General features: G+C 36.9%; 1 protein-coding gene across 1 annotated transcript in view; it reads right to left on the bottom strand.

Annotated features, from left to right (window-relative positions):
- Positions 1-17,708, bottom strand: part of LOC145669495 (kynurenine/alpha-aminoadipate aminotransferase, mitochondrial-like) — a 56,624-nt gene that overhangs the window by 21,419 nt on the left and 17,497 nt on the right. Inside the window, exons 4-5 of the mRNA XM_081737675.1 lie at positions 16,670-16,862; positions 5,159-5,287 (exon numbers count right to left, since the gene is read on the bottom strand). Coding sequence (XP_081593801.1) covers positions 5,159-5,287; positions 16,670-16,862 — 322 coding nt within the window. The remainder of the gene's footprint in view (positions 1-5,158; positions 5,288-16,669; positions 16,863-17,708) is intronic.

Here is a 17,708-nt window from a genome sequence, read left to right as displayed (position 1 = left end):
CACATAAAGGAAAATTTAAAAAAATGCTAGAACACATTCTGTTTATTCTCAATAAAGAGTTAATACACTGAATTTCAGCTCCGTAAGTATAACGGCTTGCGAGATACTCATTTTCTTTTTTTTCGCAAAAATTCGGATCCTCACTACCTCCTTAGGATATTATGCATTATAATTAAAGGAATATAACATCCCAATTTGGATTAAGGCCTAACTATATACCAAAAGTAATTTCATTTGACTTTGCAATTTGACCGTGATGATCAGGCACACATAGTTACATTCATTTTTTTTTTTTTTTGTAAATTTATTTATATATTACAGTGATTTAAAAATGTAACTATGTCTAGTAGTTAGCTCTAAAAGCCCACAGGTCTTGAAAGCCAAGTTGTAGTGTAAGTCCTATTGCTATTATTACAATTAAAAATATCAATATCCAAAAGTGTCCGAAGTTCTTTTTTCACTTGGTTAGATATACTCACCTCAAGTAAGTAGACAGAAACAAATGGAAAAGAAAGGGAAATGAAGGTCTTGAAAGTCAAACGGAGACAAATTTACCAGTCTTCAGAATATACTGTCTACAATGCGGTGAGCAGAGAGGGTCGGTAGACCATACTGAGTCGGTGGGTCGCAGTGGGTCACGGTGGGTGGTGGGTCGCAGTGGGTCATGGTGGGTGGTGGGTCAGTGGGCCATGGTGGGTGGTGGGTCGCAGTGAGTCACGGTGGGTGGTGGGTCACAGTGGGTCATGGTGGGTGGTGGGTCGCAGTGAGTCACGGTGGGTGGTGGGTCACAGTGGGCCATGGTGGGTGGTGGGTCGCAGTGGGTCACGGTGGGTGGTGGGTCACAGTGGGTCACATGCTGTTGACCCACGACCCACTGACCCACTCAGAAAACTTGACCCACTTGACCCACTGACCAACTAACCCACTCCATCTCTGGTCACAGTGGGTCGTGGATTATGGTGGGTCGTTGTCAGAGTGAGTCACGGTGGGTGGCGGGCCAAGTTTTAATTGACCCACGCTATCTCTGCGTTATTAGTGTCGAATCAATTGAGTCCATACTTTTTGGAATAGGTAAGCTTATTGGTAACAATCCAAAGTATATTTAAGCCACAGTGTAAGCAAGAACTGGCATATCACCTGGCCCTGGAATTGATAGGGGTAAAGCCAAATGCATTGCTCGTCATTGATTATATCAAGGATCTTATAAAATATAGGATCTGCCCTTACAACAAAATCTTGAAGCCATACGTCATAGTTCCGCCACCCCTACTCTGCCCACTCTGCCCAATAGGATCGCAATGTTTTCAGCCAACAATCATGGCGGAAACGAAAGTAGCCAATCAGACGATACAAGAAACGAGAGTAGTCAATCAGACTGGCGATGCTCGGTTGTTTTTGGCTTCATTGATTTAATAGGATGAAGATAAATATGGGCAAATCCTCTATTTTATAACATCCATGCATTATATACTATTCAGTTTCTAGGCGTTGCTCCTCCATCTATATTTTATTAGATAAAATACCCGATTTGTTACCATATAACGGCGAGACCTGTAACGTCTATAGTACCTTTGCTTCAGTAGTTGACAATGGGATATGCGTAGGTATGGTTAAAGCCACCAATACCCGTTAAGATTTAAACGGATTCGATCTACTAACGACCTGAGTCAAGATAATCACCTTAATTATCTATTACAAAAAACAGAATGCATAAGTTGTCTTTTATTTATCAGTTATCGTTGTACTAACGGATGTTTCTAAGTCTCCGTTACCCATTAGGATGTTAACGAATTGCTCCATTAACAACGTCGGCTTAGATAATAGTTGTAGCTATCTATTGCAAAGAAATCCGTTGAAGAGTTATCGTGCGGAGTGACGGACGTACTAGCATAAACTTATAGGTCTTACTTTATGAAGCTAATAATAATAATAATAATAATAATAATAATAATAATAATAATAATAATAATATGAAAAAAGGTCCCAAGTGTGATGGAACACTCTAAACTGAAACACTAGAAAATAACTTCTGCCGGATTTCCACGTGGCAGTATTACAGACGTTCTCTACCAGGTACACGTTTCATTTCGAACTGAAGAACAAGCATGGGAATCGCGACATCAGGGGCGGATCCAGGACCGACTTCTGGGGAAGGCGGTGGGTTGCCATACTCCTACTTTTAAGGGTTCCAAACTTTGGGATGGGTTTTATTTATATATATAAAATAAGAAAGTTTCTCTCGGAGTGATCGCCCGCCTGCCTGACAGCATGGGTTATACGTTATTGAAAAGTATCACTATAACATGCTGGAGGGTAAATTCTTAGAACTAATTTTCGACAAAATAAACAAAAATGTATCGTTTATTGCGTTAAAAGCGTGGCGTTCCGTAACAATCTGATCCGGTTGATGGTTCTGCTTTTGTTGCAATAGATTATTGATTCATTTACCTGCTGTATATAAAAAATATACCCTATTAAGTACGAGGTTCTATCAATTGTTGATTGACTTCTACTAATAGTGACATACACACTTCTATCAGTGACACATATAGTTCTAACAGTGACACACTTACTTCTAGGAGTGACTCATATACTTTAGCCACTTCCTTGTGTAATTTTCAGAATAAGACTTGTACTTACCTGTCTAATTTCTTTTTTAAAAAATCTTTGCAGTTTTGTACAGAAATGTTTCAGAATAACTCTGGACCGCCTGGAAGAATTTTCAAACTTTGTACACTGATAACCTAAAACCTGTAAATGAAATCTAGGTGGATAATACATCCCTTGTACCCAGGGGGAGGGATGGGGAGTGAGAAGGGATGACATGTAAAAATAATAGAATATCACCGATATTAGTATCGAATCCATAGCTTTCGAGATCGCTGATGTGAATAGGGTTACACCCAATGTTGTTTAAGTCCACGGTCGTCTTGCGTCGGAATAGGGCGGGCAGAGCCCCTACAGATGGGGTTAAGAAGGGATAATCTAAAATCGCCGATATTATTGTCGAATCCATCGTGCCGAGGTCGCTGAGATGAATAAGGGCACACAGGAGTGCGATTGCTTGTTCCAGGATATTGCATCACTACTAATTGGCTATTGGTTTTCCGGAAGTTTCTATATCAAAAGATGACACATCAGAGAATGAATAATCTGAATCACTATCTCTAGAATCATCAGACAAGAAGCAATATCTTCTTCTTCTTCTAGGTTGTGATCACTTGCCATTGTTTCTTACTTTTGTCACTGTAACAGAATAATCGCGAAAACGACCACCACAGAAACATACAAAAATATTTTTGCAGGAATACCATTCTCAATGAAGTTGTCCTTCTTCTTCTTCTTCTTTTACTACGACATCTACCACAGAATAACTAAACTAGTTCAGAACATTAAAACATTTACCCTAAAATTAAAATAAAATTCATATTTTTAGCAATTGGATTATCCAGACAAATACAGGCCCGACTACGTACACAATTCTCAGAACGTAATATTACATCAAACACAGAATGAGCAACAAGTACTCTAGACAGATTATTCCGACGAACACAGAGAAGGGGTTAACAGTGAAAGACGTAATTCTAACACTGACAAGAAAGCTAAAGCTAACCAAGAAAGTTTTGTCGCTTTTTGTGAAGGTCTGTGTTCCCTGGTCCTCACACCGTGAATTGAATGCGAGTTGAGTTAAGGCGAAAGTCAGTTGTTAGTGTGAGCATATCCAACATACTACTTGGTTGTGGCTATTCAGTTACACCGTGAACTGGCGTAAAGACAGAGTGAACATCGGACCTCCACAGAGCGTCATAAATACGTGTATGCTGTACGAGTTCAAACTGGGGTCAAAAGCCGCTGCAGCGGGGCAGAAGATATACCAGGCCATTGGTGAGGGTGTCATGACTACGCGGACAGTGCAATGATGGTTTAGCAAGTTTAAGGACGGTGACAAAACACTCCAAGACGCACCACGTACCCGAAGACCAACTCATGTTAAAAATGAAGCTCTTCAGGCAACAACTAAGGCAAACAGTGGCCAAACATGTGAGGAACTAGGACTAAAATCAGTGTGAGTGAAGAAATCATTCGGTAGCATCTCCATCAACTTTGGAAGCATTACAAGTTAGGTCGATTGGTCCCACATAATTTTATTCCGGGCCAGAAGGCAACGCGAGCAGACACCTGTGTTTCTTTGCTGTCTCGTCTGAGGAAGGGGCCATTTGTATACAGGGTGAGACATGTGATGAGAAATGGGTCCTGTACGAAGCTCCACGGCGCCGTCATCATTGGTTTGCATCCCATAAACCAGTTTCAAAACAGCCGAAACCAGCACTACACCAGATAAAGGTCCCCCTGGTGGACTGCTCGCGGCATCGTGCATCGGGAACTGTTACCAGCTGATCAATGCAACTGTGTACTGTCAGCAGTTGAGCCATGTGCAAGAAAAATTCAAAACTCTGCAGCCAGAACTTCTGAATGGCGAAGGGGTCCTCCTGTTACAGGACAACGCTAAGCCCCACGTTGCTAGGATAACGAGGGATACCATTCTACGCCTTCGATGGGAAACACTATTGCATCTGCCATACTACTCCAGACATTGCACCGTCCGATTATCACCTGTTCCATTCTCTGGACAGTCACCTTAGAGACGCCAGTTCAAATCTCTAGTAGAGGTGCAAAATGCACTTGATACCTTCTTCGTTTCACGGCCCACCAAGTTCTACCGCGATGGAATTCATGGCCTTCCAGGACGTTGGCAGAAGGTCATCGATGCTGATGGCGACTATTTTTGATCTTCCAGGTACGTCTTAAGTGGAATATTGATGTTCGAAAGTGGTGGGTGAAAAAGCAACAGAATTTTCTTGGTTATCTTTATAGTTCTAAGAGTGACAGACATACTTCTAATAGTGACACACTTACTTCTAGAAGTGACAAACATACTTTTAACAGTGACACTCTTCTAAAGATGACGCATGTACTCCTAACAGTGACAGGCACACTTCAAGCTCTGATAATGGATACGGATAATTAAATATAAGACTGATACTTTATGCAACCCACTGCTCATAATTGTCTTTGGTATAGTATAAATTTTTGAACATAGACAAACAAAACAGGGAAGTTTGCATATCTCGTTTATGAATAACTTATAATCAATTACCTTTGGCATCTTCTTCCAGTCCCCGTCCGCTGCCTGCCACGTGGATTCGAGCACTTCTTTCAAGACATCAGTTCTTATACCATCTCCGTCTTCCGGGATAGGGAAGAATTTAGGGCAGAAAGGCCTCATCTATTTGACATTATTAATAAAAATAAAAATGCATACAATGTAATATATAATATTTATTCTTTATTAAATGAAATGACATTTTTCAGCTTAACGTCCCACGTTTATGCCCTCTTCGCTAAGAAAGACAAATGATCAAGGCAAGGAATGATGATAGAAGAATCAATGGAATGAGTGTATGGGAAAACAGGAGTACTTTGAGAAAACCCACGGACACGATTTTGTGCATCACAAGCTTGGTTGCCCAAAGATTTAACTCAAAACCCCACGCACCAGAAGTAAGCTCTACCACTGAGCCACCATCTACCCGCTTAATAGAATGGTCCTTATAGGAAAAACAGTAATAGATAACGAGTAATGGCTCTTTGATATGGATTCCATGAAACGATAACAGTGCTCTGGTAAATGTTGAAAGAACTAATTCAACAGATTACGTTATTATTGCTGTAATGCAAAGAGCAATGAACGGACTGTTAGTTTTCGAATGAATAGTTTCATGTTTGGAAGAATTTGTGGATGGAATTAGTCTAGAAAGTAAGTGAAAGGACCAGCCTTTCAATTCATATCCATTTTATCAATATATTGCCACAGGTTTCTGAACAAATTATTAAATTGAGTGATAGTTTTCTTAATTTTTTTCGTTCAATAATCAGCATGATAAGTGAAATTCTCGGATGCACCATCACTGAAGTGAGAAACAATGCGATTTACGGCTTGAATGCGGAAACGTAAATCTGCAGCAGAGAAAGCAAGGCTCCTTTATAAGACCCTCACATAGCCAAGCACTAATGGAAGAAAGATAAATCCGTAGAAGCAGTAGAGAGACACTATTTAACAGGACGTCCATGTAGCTCTAAATATCAAGTGAGAAATGATAAAGAACAAGAGAATAAAGAGAACCTGAGGCATCGTGCTTGATGTTCGTTTTAGTCCTTCCTGCTCTAAAGCATCGATGACGCACGCCAAAACACTGAATCGATGTGATTCTTGAACTGGTCTTTACGACGATGACGCGCACAACGAAAATTGCAATCCGTGTTTACAGTGTGATGAGTGGTTTCACCAGCTGTGCCAAACAAATAGAGTTTGATCTGCATAAATGGCACTTGATTAATTTTCACAGAAATGGTCCAGATTTACCTTACCGTACTCTACCTAACCGTTCCCTACTCTATTTAATTCTACTCTTCCCTACCCCACTCTGTTCTATCCTATCCTACCTTACCCCAAGCTAGCTAAACCAGTCCTACTTTTCGATGCGCATGAAGACAAACCATGGGCGGCGATTAGGGGGGGCAAAGGGGGGCAGTTGCCCCCGCACTTTTTTTAAGTAACCAATTAATGTATATAGTTTCATTTGGAAATGTAACGATTTTGTATGTGTTACTGATTAATAGGAAAAAATGCTGCCATATAATATTTGCTGTTGCGTGAATACGTATTGGTTGTCTTCCCGTGGAGTAAAGAAAGCTACAGTAATTGCGTTTTAATCGCCACAGAAAATAACCCCAAAAAATAACCTATTGGAGCACAATTTCAGCATACTTTCATTTCTTCTTACAAGGGCTCGATATGTTAGTGAGCCGCTTTGAAGCTAATCGAAAGAACATTATGCAAAAAAGTAGGGCCTATTTCACAAGTTATTCTTTAATTGCACAAAAATTGACAGTTCCTAAAATGTCTTTTCTTCTTTCTAAAGTAAGGAATATCGATTAAAAAGAGCGTGATAAGAAACAACTTCTACCTTTTCCATTGTTTTGTAGTGTAATATACGAGTGAAGTGTTGTGTTTATGGATGTACGAGTGTATATACAATAAAATTTAGTAAATTGAACATAATTCTAGGTTTTAAGTTTATTTTGTATAACTGAAGTGTGGATTGATTCTAAGTACTGTTGTGTTTTGATGTGTTCCAAGAAAGTGAAAACTGCACCTAATGGCAACGAACATATTTCAAGAAGTTGCAAAAGCAAATATTTCTTTAAATGTCGTAGCATATGCTTGTAGTATTTACTGCCTTTCATTTTCTAAGAGTAATAACATACATTTAATAGCATGTGTGGAATTAAATATTAAGTTTTTCATTAATCCTCAGTTTCAATATAACTTTAGCAAAACAAGCATCATTATTCATTACTATGATTAATATTATCCTTTCTATTTATTTGTTTTGCAAATTTATTAAATAATCTGATCACACAATTTTCCAGACAGAATTTTAAGATGTTCATGAGCAAGGAATCAAATCTCTTCTTACACTTTCGTTGTTTAAGAGTACAAAGGGCTAGTATCTACTTGCTTTGTTCTTCTCAATTTACTTAATAAACTATTATATACGATATACGGTATTTTAACTGAAAATATAGTATCTGTAACGTATATTAGCGTTTCCGTCGAAGAAAAAAAAAAGATTTCTGATGGAATTCTAATTGTATATTTGGATGTAAAGGTAGGAGTTAAGTAATACGGCTTCTACTCAATAGATGCCCTTCCACTTCACTTATGAGTGCTTGTCACGAGGAGTTCCCTCGAATCTCAAGAGATGGCAGCACTAGTGGCTGTAGCTGCTGAGTGGGTTTGCCCAGCAATTCGGTCACTTGAAGATTGGAAAGGGTAAGGGTTAGGTTTAAACTGTTGGAAATTAGTTAAATTCATTTTCGGTATGTTATAACATTGAAATTCCCTTTCGAACATTATGGTATGGAATTACGTGATAGTTGGCTTAATACTACATGAATAAGTTTGTTTCAATTAGTGTGTTTTCAGAATATTTTGAATATTAGTGTATGTATAAGAATTTCTTGTGTTTTTTGGTAAGTAGAGTGCTATTTTTCTACAAAAATTGAGTATTGGGTTTGTACTTAGTACTGTCCTGGGGAATAAAGTGAGGACGAATTATTTAACCTCTTTTTGGCTGTAGAAGGAGATTCGAAATTTATTCGTCCTCGCGTTATTTTTCAGAGCAGTGCATGGGAAACCCAATCCTTGGGTTTGGATCCCATTATATTATATATTGGTTCGGATCGCGCATGCTGGGTTCGGATCCCAAATAGCACATTTATGCCAACTCAAGAACAATTACTGGGAGAATATTTGAGTAGGAATTTTCATGTGGAACAAACGCGTAAAACCCGAGTAGACGTATTACTGTTAATTCCTAACCTAACCAAGAAATATTGTAAGTTTTGGGGAAAGAAAAGCAAAATTAATTATTCACGTGGATCCGGATTGTCACTGAGTGCCGGAAGGGTGGTAAACTTCAGTGAATGGAAAAAAGTAAATGTGTATACGGGTAAAATTGTATCTTTTGGAATTAATAACGTTTCTTTTTGATAATTTAATGTTAAAAGAATTTGATACTTACGTAACTTTGGAAAAATTAAATGTTAACCGTTCATATTGTCATTTGTTGGGAAGTTTTTGAAGTTATTTCAATATTTAATCGTTTTTCAACGGGGTTTGGAAATTTCTTGTTGTTGTTATACATATATTTTGTTTATAATAAATTGTTCAAGTTGAATTTTTCGAGTTTACATGTATCTCCTAGTTTAAACAAGCTTGATTGCTACCAGGAAAAAAAACATATTATTTTTCAGTGTTTTTACTCTGCAATTGCCAAAACAAGAATCGGGGAAATCTAACTCGACTAGTGTGCTTGTGATTGATTTGTATGCAGGTGAAGGAAGGAATTGTGTCTGTTTATTGGGCAAGGTTTGACTTTTACCTGTGGACAAATTGATCGCGGGACCACGGTTGTATGTGTGTGCATGCAACGTTACAACTTTCCAATCTTCAAGTCATACTTGTTTTGGCTATATACTTGCTTAGATTAGAATTTAATGTTAAAACTAAAACGCAGAGTAATATTCAGGAGATATATGAGAAGAAAATAAATTTGTGTGAAGAAATTTTTGAAGGTGCACCTAGCACAAGTTGGAACGAGTTGTTGCGCATTTGCTTATTGTTTGTAAAAGGAGAAGAATTTACGGATAAATTTGAATTCTGGCTACAGGAAAGATGGAGAATAGGTAGAATTATGAAAATATAGATAATTTTGATCGTAGTAGTTCGAGTAGTGAAGAAGGATTTGTAGGTTATGTAGCTTTTGAAAATCCTTGCTTTCATAATGCTGAGTCAAATTTCGATAGTAACTTTGTTGAACCAAATCGTGGGAAGCCACGGATACGTTCTTCCTCTGTTCCAGGCTTAGATAGACGAAATGTACACAGACATAATATGCGTTCGGAGCATTTGAATTTTGATTTTAATAAATTAGCAACCGAAGGGGTGTATAAATTGTTATTGGCCGAGACTAATCAATTACCTTTGGTAGACGGTACAAATACAGAATTGTCATTCCAATTTATTTTGAAACTTGACAAAATAGTACGTAGTAAAGATTTACCGTGTGATGTGATTTTAATAGCTAGTTTAGCGCGGACAAAAGGGGAATTTAATTACCTTTTGCAGTCAATGATTGGTACAGGTTCAGTTTGGGGAGACATTTGTAGACAACTTGTCATTAAATTCATCTCACCTTTGGCTAGAATACAGTTTATGCGTTTAGAGTTTTACCGTTTTATGAGGGAAAATCAAACCTTGTATGAGTTTGTGGAAGAGAAATTAGCATTAATACATGTTTTGGATATGAACTTCGAAGAACCAGTGATTTGTAACTTAATTTGTAATATGGTTAGTCCAATGGTACATAAGTTTTTCAACTGTAGGGGGGTACCGATGACTTTTGAACAGCTTGAGGACGCAGCTTTACATTTTGATAATATGTATAGGTACAGTAGCGATTATTACAAACTGAGAAATGCTGTCGGACCAGTAATGGGTAGTGTAAATAAAAATCCCCATAAGGGAATAACAAATAAAACGGCTATTTGTAATGTAATTAGTCAACCTAGTGTTAATAGTAAACCGGTAAATTTGATTGAAGGTAGATGTTTAGACGGAAATCCTGAACAAAATCAAAATGTAATAGTTTCTGGTAAGAATACTAATACGTCATCAGGTAATGAACAATATCAAGGTAATAAAGGTGCCATTAGGAAAAATATTGTGAATAGTTCTTCGAGTTCTAACAAACATTTTCGAAAAAGGAACAGTGCTTTTGGTAGAAATTCTGAACATAGGTCATTGGTGAATGAATCTGGTTTCCAAAATATAAATTCTTCACAACCTAATAAACATAATAGAGATCTTCTGGTTGTGCCTGCATATATAAAAGGGAAATTAGTAAACACAATCCTCGATACAGGGAGCGAGTCCTGCTTTGTGAGTGAAGTATTCTTTAGAAATCTGCAAAAACAGTGTAAAATCAGAGAAGTAGATGTTAGTTTGCAAGTTGTAGGTCTTGGTGATCAACAAGTGACAGTTAAATCACGAGTTCGCTTATATTTTCGGATGGGTTTTCAACAGTTTTCTGAAAACTTTTATATAGTTCCATCTACAGAGTTTGATCTCTTATTGGGAAATAGTTTCCATCGAAAATATCAAGCAGTGATAGATGTGTCCAACAGACTTTACAAAATCCAAGCTAGGAAGTTAATAATTCCTATAAATCCCCCATCTAACCTGCAACAGTCTACTCCTCGGAAAAACTTTTTATCTTCTAGGGATAGCGTGGTTCATCCCACTCCCGCATGCTCGAAGGGGGCTGAGGAGGCTGCTCGATTCCCTAGAACCTTACAAAACCAGACTTGCAGATCAGAACAGCAGGCGCTTGGAGAACAACAGTTGGCTGCCGAATTGGAAACCTATGTGGATCATGAGGTGCTTCAGGTTACTGATTCTGGGCAGAATGCAGCACCTTCAGAAGGTAATTATAAAGTTTCTTCGGAACTTTTAGTTCAAGATCCAGAATTACAAAATTATGTAAATAATTTAGTAACTTCCTTTTCAGATGTTATTTCAAATCGTTTAGGATGTGTGAAGGATTTCTATTATCAAATTGAATTAATTGATAAAACTCCAGTTAAGTTACAACCGTATAGTGTACCAAACTATAAACAAAAAGAATTAGATAATTTTATTCAAGATTTAGTAAAAGAGGGGGTGGTAGAAGAGATTAATGCTTCTCCATTTTCCAGTCCATGCTTTTTGGTCCAGAATAGGGACCACAGTAAGAGATTAGTCGTGGCTTACGGCTCTGTGAACAAGAAGATAATTACACGGAATTTTCCGTCACCCAATCTTGAAAATGTTATCTCTAGCATATCAAATAACCATATCTTTTCAAAGATTGACCTCAAGAAAAGCTTCTACCAGTGCTTGCTCACTGAGGATAGTAAACAGGTAACCGCCTTTGTAACAAAAAATAAGATGTATCAATTTCGACGTCTGCCAATAGGGTTATCAACTTCACCTCATGTTTTGAGTTATTTGATGTCAAAAATATTAGACGGCTTAATTGGGGATAACTTAGAAATATTTTATGACGATGTGTTAATATTTACGCCTGATTTAGAATCACACAAAAAACTGGTTGAGGAAGTTCTAAGTAGGTTCAGGGAAGCTGGGTTAACTGTATCACCTTCCAAAACTCTTTTGTTTCAAACCAGAATAAAATATCTAGGGTTTCAATTTGAACGTGGAACGATGACCATAGATGAGGACCGACTTGAAACTATTAAAAATCTACCGAAACCCAAGAATAGAAAAGGCTTGAATAGGGTATGTGCATTTTTCCAATTCTTTTCAAAATTTGTACATAACTTTGCTGAACTCATTGCACCTTTACAGGAGATGCGTTCCGCTAAAGTTCCATTTAAATGGACTAAAGAACACGATGATGCTTTTCAAAAACTTAAAGATGCGTTTTGTGACGAGGTAATCCTTAAGGTCCCGGATATGAATTCAAGTTTTGTTATTCATTGTGATTCTTCCTTGAAAAACTACAGTGCGATATTGTCTCAGTATAATAAAGACGGCGAATTGATGCCGGTACATATGTTTTCAAAGGCCATACCACCATCAGATTGGAGCAAAAATGTGTACGAGTTAGAGGCGAAGGCTTTATCTTTGGCGTTAGAACGTTTCGAATATTATTTGCATAATTTCTTTGTAGTTTACACAGATTCGAAGGCTTTATCTTGGTTACTACATAATCATAAACGGCAAAGGAAGTACGGTACTCTGATGGAGAAAATTTCCCAGTTTAAATTTAAAATTCTCCATATTAGGACGAGCTCTAACATTGCTGCCGATTTCCTGTCGCGAATAGGAAATCATGTGGAATTTTATACTAATGAACCTAATACAGCTGAGGTTGTAAAGGATAATGGTAAAAATGTCAACTTGAGTTTTGTAAATTTTTGGAAATTGCCGTTGTTAAACGAACCTTTAAAAGAACATCAACAGTCAGATAAAGATCTTCAAGAAATTATAGGTAAATTAAAAAAGAAAGAAAGTGTAGACTCATATATTTTAAGAGATGGTATCTTGTTAAAGAAAACGAAGAGCCAGATTGGGGATGGTTATAGAGTAGTAGTTCCACAAAGTTTAGTACCAACTATACTAGACTATTTCCATTCTCAATTGATAAGTGGTGCTCATAGAGGGGTAAGAAAGACAACTGCCGCCATTGCTAGACGTATGACATGGCCGAATATGTTTAAAGATATCAATGAGTTTGTGAGATCTTGTTCTAAATGTCAAAGGATTCGTGATAGGAACACCTTGCCTCAGGGAAATTATTATACGAGACATGTAAAAGCTCCAAACAACACGTTTTTTATTGATATTGCCGGGAAATGGCCTAGTAGTCAGGGGTATGAATATGTATTAGTAGTAGTAGACGCCTGTAGTAAGTTTGTGTTTCTTGAACCTTTAAGGAAACTCTCAAGTCAAGCTATTTGTAAGAAATTAATGGATATATTTTTAAGAACTGGATTTGTCTCTAAGGTGGTTCATGATTGCGCGACATATTTCGTATCACAGTACTTTACTCATTTCCTGTATAGCCTAGGGATACAGGACATAAAAACCTCGCCGTATAATCCATCTCCGAACATTTGTGAGAGAACGATACGTAGTTTGAAGGGAATTCTGAAGGCATACATTGATAAGAATCAAAGGAATTGGGCCCAATTACTATCTAAAATTGCTTTCTCTATCAATGTGAGTCTTAATGAAACTACGGGTCTCTCTCCATGTGATATCTACTATGGAAGAACCATGTATAGCCCGCTTGATGTCAAGTGGCTGGTAGATTTGGGTATATTAGACGAAGAAGTCGATAAGAATACGAAATATGAAATCATAAAAAGAAATTTGGAGAACGCCTGGAAAAGATGTGAAAAGACCTACTCTAAGAGGCATTTGCCAGTTAACTTTAAAGTTGGTGATCAAGTCTTGACTAAAAGATTCATGAAGGCATCATTAGAAAAACATTTCAACCCTAAACTTGCTGAACTTTGGGAGGGTCCTTATTTTGTAGTTGGTCAACCAACTATGAATACCTTATGGTTGGAGAAGGTGGACAACCCCCAGGTCAAAATAAAAAGACTTGTTCAGCATTGTAAACGGTATATTCTGCCGAGAAATGCGCAACCCGTGAACCAGGTTGGAGACTAAAAGGTTTAGGTGTGAGAAAAAAAATTGTAAGGAAGATCATTTAATCTTTTGGATATATATATATATATATTTATGACATGTTTATGTGAATTGTTTGTGTCGCTTAATTTTTGTATCCTGCAGGAGCTGTCCGTGGTTTTGGTCCTACTGTCTTTTGTGGTTATGTCAGAATGAATGAGGGAAGACGATCTTCCAGTATTTACCCGAATTTGGATACACTTATGTACGCGGATCTATCTCACCATTGTAATAAAGCACGTCCTCAAGGTATAGATGGATGGAGACTGTAAGTTGTAAAAATTTTTGTATAAGCATGCAATGCATGGAAATTGTAATTATTATTAAGATCAAGATTCTTCTCCTTAAACGCATATACTTTTGATGGATGTAATTAATTTTTGGGCAGACGGATCTATATGTAACGTATATTAGCGTTTCCGTCGAAGAAAAAAAAAGATTTCTGATGGAATTCTAATTGTATATTTGGATGTAAAGGTAGGAGTTAAGTAATACGGCTTCTACTCAATAGATGCCCTTCCACTTCACTTATGAGTGCTTGTCACGAGGAGTTCCCTCGAATCTCAAGAGATGGCAGCACTAGTGGCTGTAGCTGCTGAGTGGGTTTGCCCAGCAATTCGGTCACTTGAAGATTGGAAAGGGTAAGGGTTAGGTTTAAACTGTTGGAAATTAGTTAAATTCATTTTCGGTATGTTATAACATTGAAATTCCCTTTCGAACATTATGGTATGGAATTACGTGATAGTTGGCTTAATACTACATGAATAAGTTTGTTTCAATTAGTGTGTTTTCAGAATATTTTGAATATTAGTGTATGTATAAGAATTTCTTGTGTTTTTTGGTAAGTAGAGTGCTATTTTTCTACAAAAATTGAGTATTGGGTTTGTACTTAGTACTGTCCTGGGGAATAAAGTGAGGACGAATTATTTAACCTCTTTTTGGCTGTAGAAGGAGATTCGAAATTTATTCGTCCTCGCGTTATTTTTCAGAGCAGTGCATGGGAAACCCAATCCTTGGGTTTGGATCCCATTATATTATATATTGGTTCGGATCGCGCATGCTGGGTTCGGATCCCAAATAGCACATTTATGCCAACTCAAGAACAATTACTGGGAGAATATTTGAGTAGGAATTTTCATGTGGAACAAACGCGTAAAACCCGAGTAGACGTATTACTGTTAATTCCTAACCTAACCAAGAAATATTGTAAGTTTTGGGGAAAGAAAAGCAAAATTAATTATTCACGTGGATCCGGATTGTCACTGAGTGCCGGAAGGGTGGTAAACTTCAGTGAATGGAAAAAAGTAAATGTGTATACGGGTAAAATTGTATCTTTTGGAACTAATAACGTTTCTTTTTGATAATTTAATGTTAAAAGAATTTGATACTTACGTAACTTTGGAAAAATTAAATGTTAACCGTTCATATTGTCATTTGTTGGGAAGTTTTTGAAGTTATTTCAATATTTAATCGTTTTTCAACGGGGTTTGGAAATTTCTTGTTGTTGTTATACATATATTTTGTTTATAATAAATTGTTCAAGTTGAATTTTTCGAGTTTACATGTATCTCCTAGTTTAAACAAGCTTGATTGCTACCAGGAAAAAAAAACATATTATTTTTCAGTGTTTTTACTCTGCAATTGCCAAAACAAGAATCGGGGAAATCTAACTCGACTAGTGTGCTTGTGATTGATTTGTATGCAGGTGAAGGAAGGAATTGTGTCTGTTTATTGGGCAAGGTTTGACTTTTACCTGTGGACAAATTGATCGCGGGACCACGGTTGTATGTGTGTGCATGCAACGTTACATATCCTATTAGTTATACAACCTTTCGTCAAACAAAATGTTAGAAACAACCAGGAAAACTAACATTTATATACAAATATTCAGATCATGTCTTGGCCCCTCACTTTTAACGTCCAACCGCCGCCACTGAGACAAACAGATGTGTGTCATGTAAACTCGATAACTGAAACAGGCTATATAGAAAGAGGGCGGTATTCAGAGAGAATTCGTTAATCGAAGGTTAGTCTGAGACTAGTTAGTAAGCATACTAACTCTTTACTAAGGAAGGTACACTTTTTGGTATTCAGAGTCTGCTTTTAGTACAACTAAAACAATGATTTGGGTATGATTAACTTATAGAACCTCAATGCATCGGCGAGTAAAATAAATGTGGCAACTACGGAAAAGTAGATGAGCGCATGCGTAGTCTGTAAAAATGAAAATACATGAATTACGAAATACGAAATGTTGTGTCGCACGCTAAATCGTGGGTAAAAGATTAGACTCTGCTGTAGATTAATTAGTCACATGTGATTAACTTCGTCCAATACTACGTCCTAATCAGAGACTCTGAATACAATTTTGATAACCATCCGTTAGTCAACCCTGTAGTAAGGTGTTAATCAGACGTCAAAACGACTCTGCATAAGGCCCAGCGTCTCTATAGTTCCCAATAAGTAAAGTTGCATTCAGCGTTTAATCATTATGTATGTAATATCAAGAATTTAACCGTGTAGTGTCACGAAATTACCAGTAGTTACAGAATTTCAAGAAATTTTAGACTTTTTTCAACGCTGATGCTTGTTGCAATAACTTTATTTATTTTTTATTTATTTTATTTATTTATTTATTTATTTATTATTTATTTATTTATTTATTTATTTTTTTGCTGTTATGAACCCTGTCCTTTATAAAATATATCCTCCTTAATACATACTGATAAAAATCTTGCATGCCTTGATAGGCTGTTATTAGCATTGTATAATACTGTTACTCACCGTTTCAATGGTACTAGAGTACGTGGGTTCATGAATGAGAATTGGATACCCTGGACTGAGGGTCATCTCAAAAATTTTGCAGAGGGCGTCCCTACCTCCTAAACATATCAACATCTCATGGTTGTCCCAACCGCTTGGGATTTCGTGGATCTTCAACATCATCTCTTTCCACTGGGTCAACAGTTTTGGGTACCTGGTTCAAAGAGAGAGAAAACACATTTGCATATTTTATATCTTCTCATTTTATTTATTTTTTCCCTTTCTTTATTACACGTAGTGTGTGTGTGTGTGTGTGTGTGTGTGTGTGTGTCACTGTTACAATTATGGGTGTCACTGTTGAGAGAAATCATACAATAATGGATACAATTAACTATATCAGAATGGGAACGAGTTTTCTAAAGCCAGATAAATTCGTTTTCCTCAACAATTTCGAAAACTACTCATGAAAATATATCATTTTATTTCTGCTTATGCAGATTAAAGGTAGAGCAAAGATAGTGCAAATTATATTTGGGATAGTTTTCTCCCACTATCAAGTTTGATTACAAAAATCTTTCTCTATATAAACACTATGTTACAAAAATCACTGTAAATATTGTAAAACTCCTCTAATAATTAGGATATGGTATCTAAAGACCTTAGCATCCTAGGGAAGGATCTCCACAGAGTTCCGGACAAACTAACTGGAATGGACCTATACCATCTGAAGCCGATTTGGACAAAGACAAAATCCTATCTACCCGGGACAACAGCGTGTGCTGAAGGGGATTATCCTACACTGAAAATATTTTAGAGAATTTAAAAACAGACAAACTTTCTATAATAATTTTATAAAACTTTTTTTTTATATAATACAAGGGTAAGGGTTAAAACTCCCGTGTACATTATTGACTCTACCCGCAGAATATTACAATATTGATTTTAGAAAAACACAAAACGGAAAAAATACTATATAGCCTATAATACTGAATGAAGTACAGTACTCAATTCTATTGTTGTTATGGGTACAATATTTATTATTATTATTACTGTGGAGCAC

Source organism: Thermobia domestica, chromosome 14 (genome assembly GCF_964235325.1).
Source record: "Thermobia domestica chromosome 14, izTheDome1.hap1.1, whole genome shotgun sequence".
In the NCBI taxonomy this organism is placed as follows: domain Eukaryota; kingdom Metazoa; phylum Arthropoda; class Insecta; order Zygentoma; family Lepismatidae; genus Thermobia; species Thermobia domestica.
Note: the sequence above shows the minus strand (reverse complement) of the source record. Positions and strands in the feature narration are given on the sequence as shown.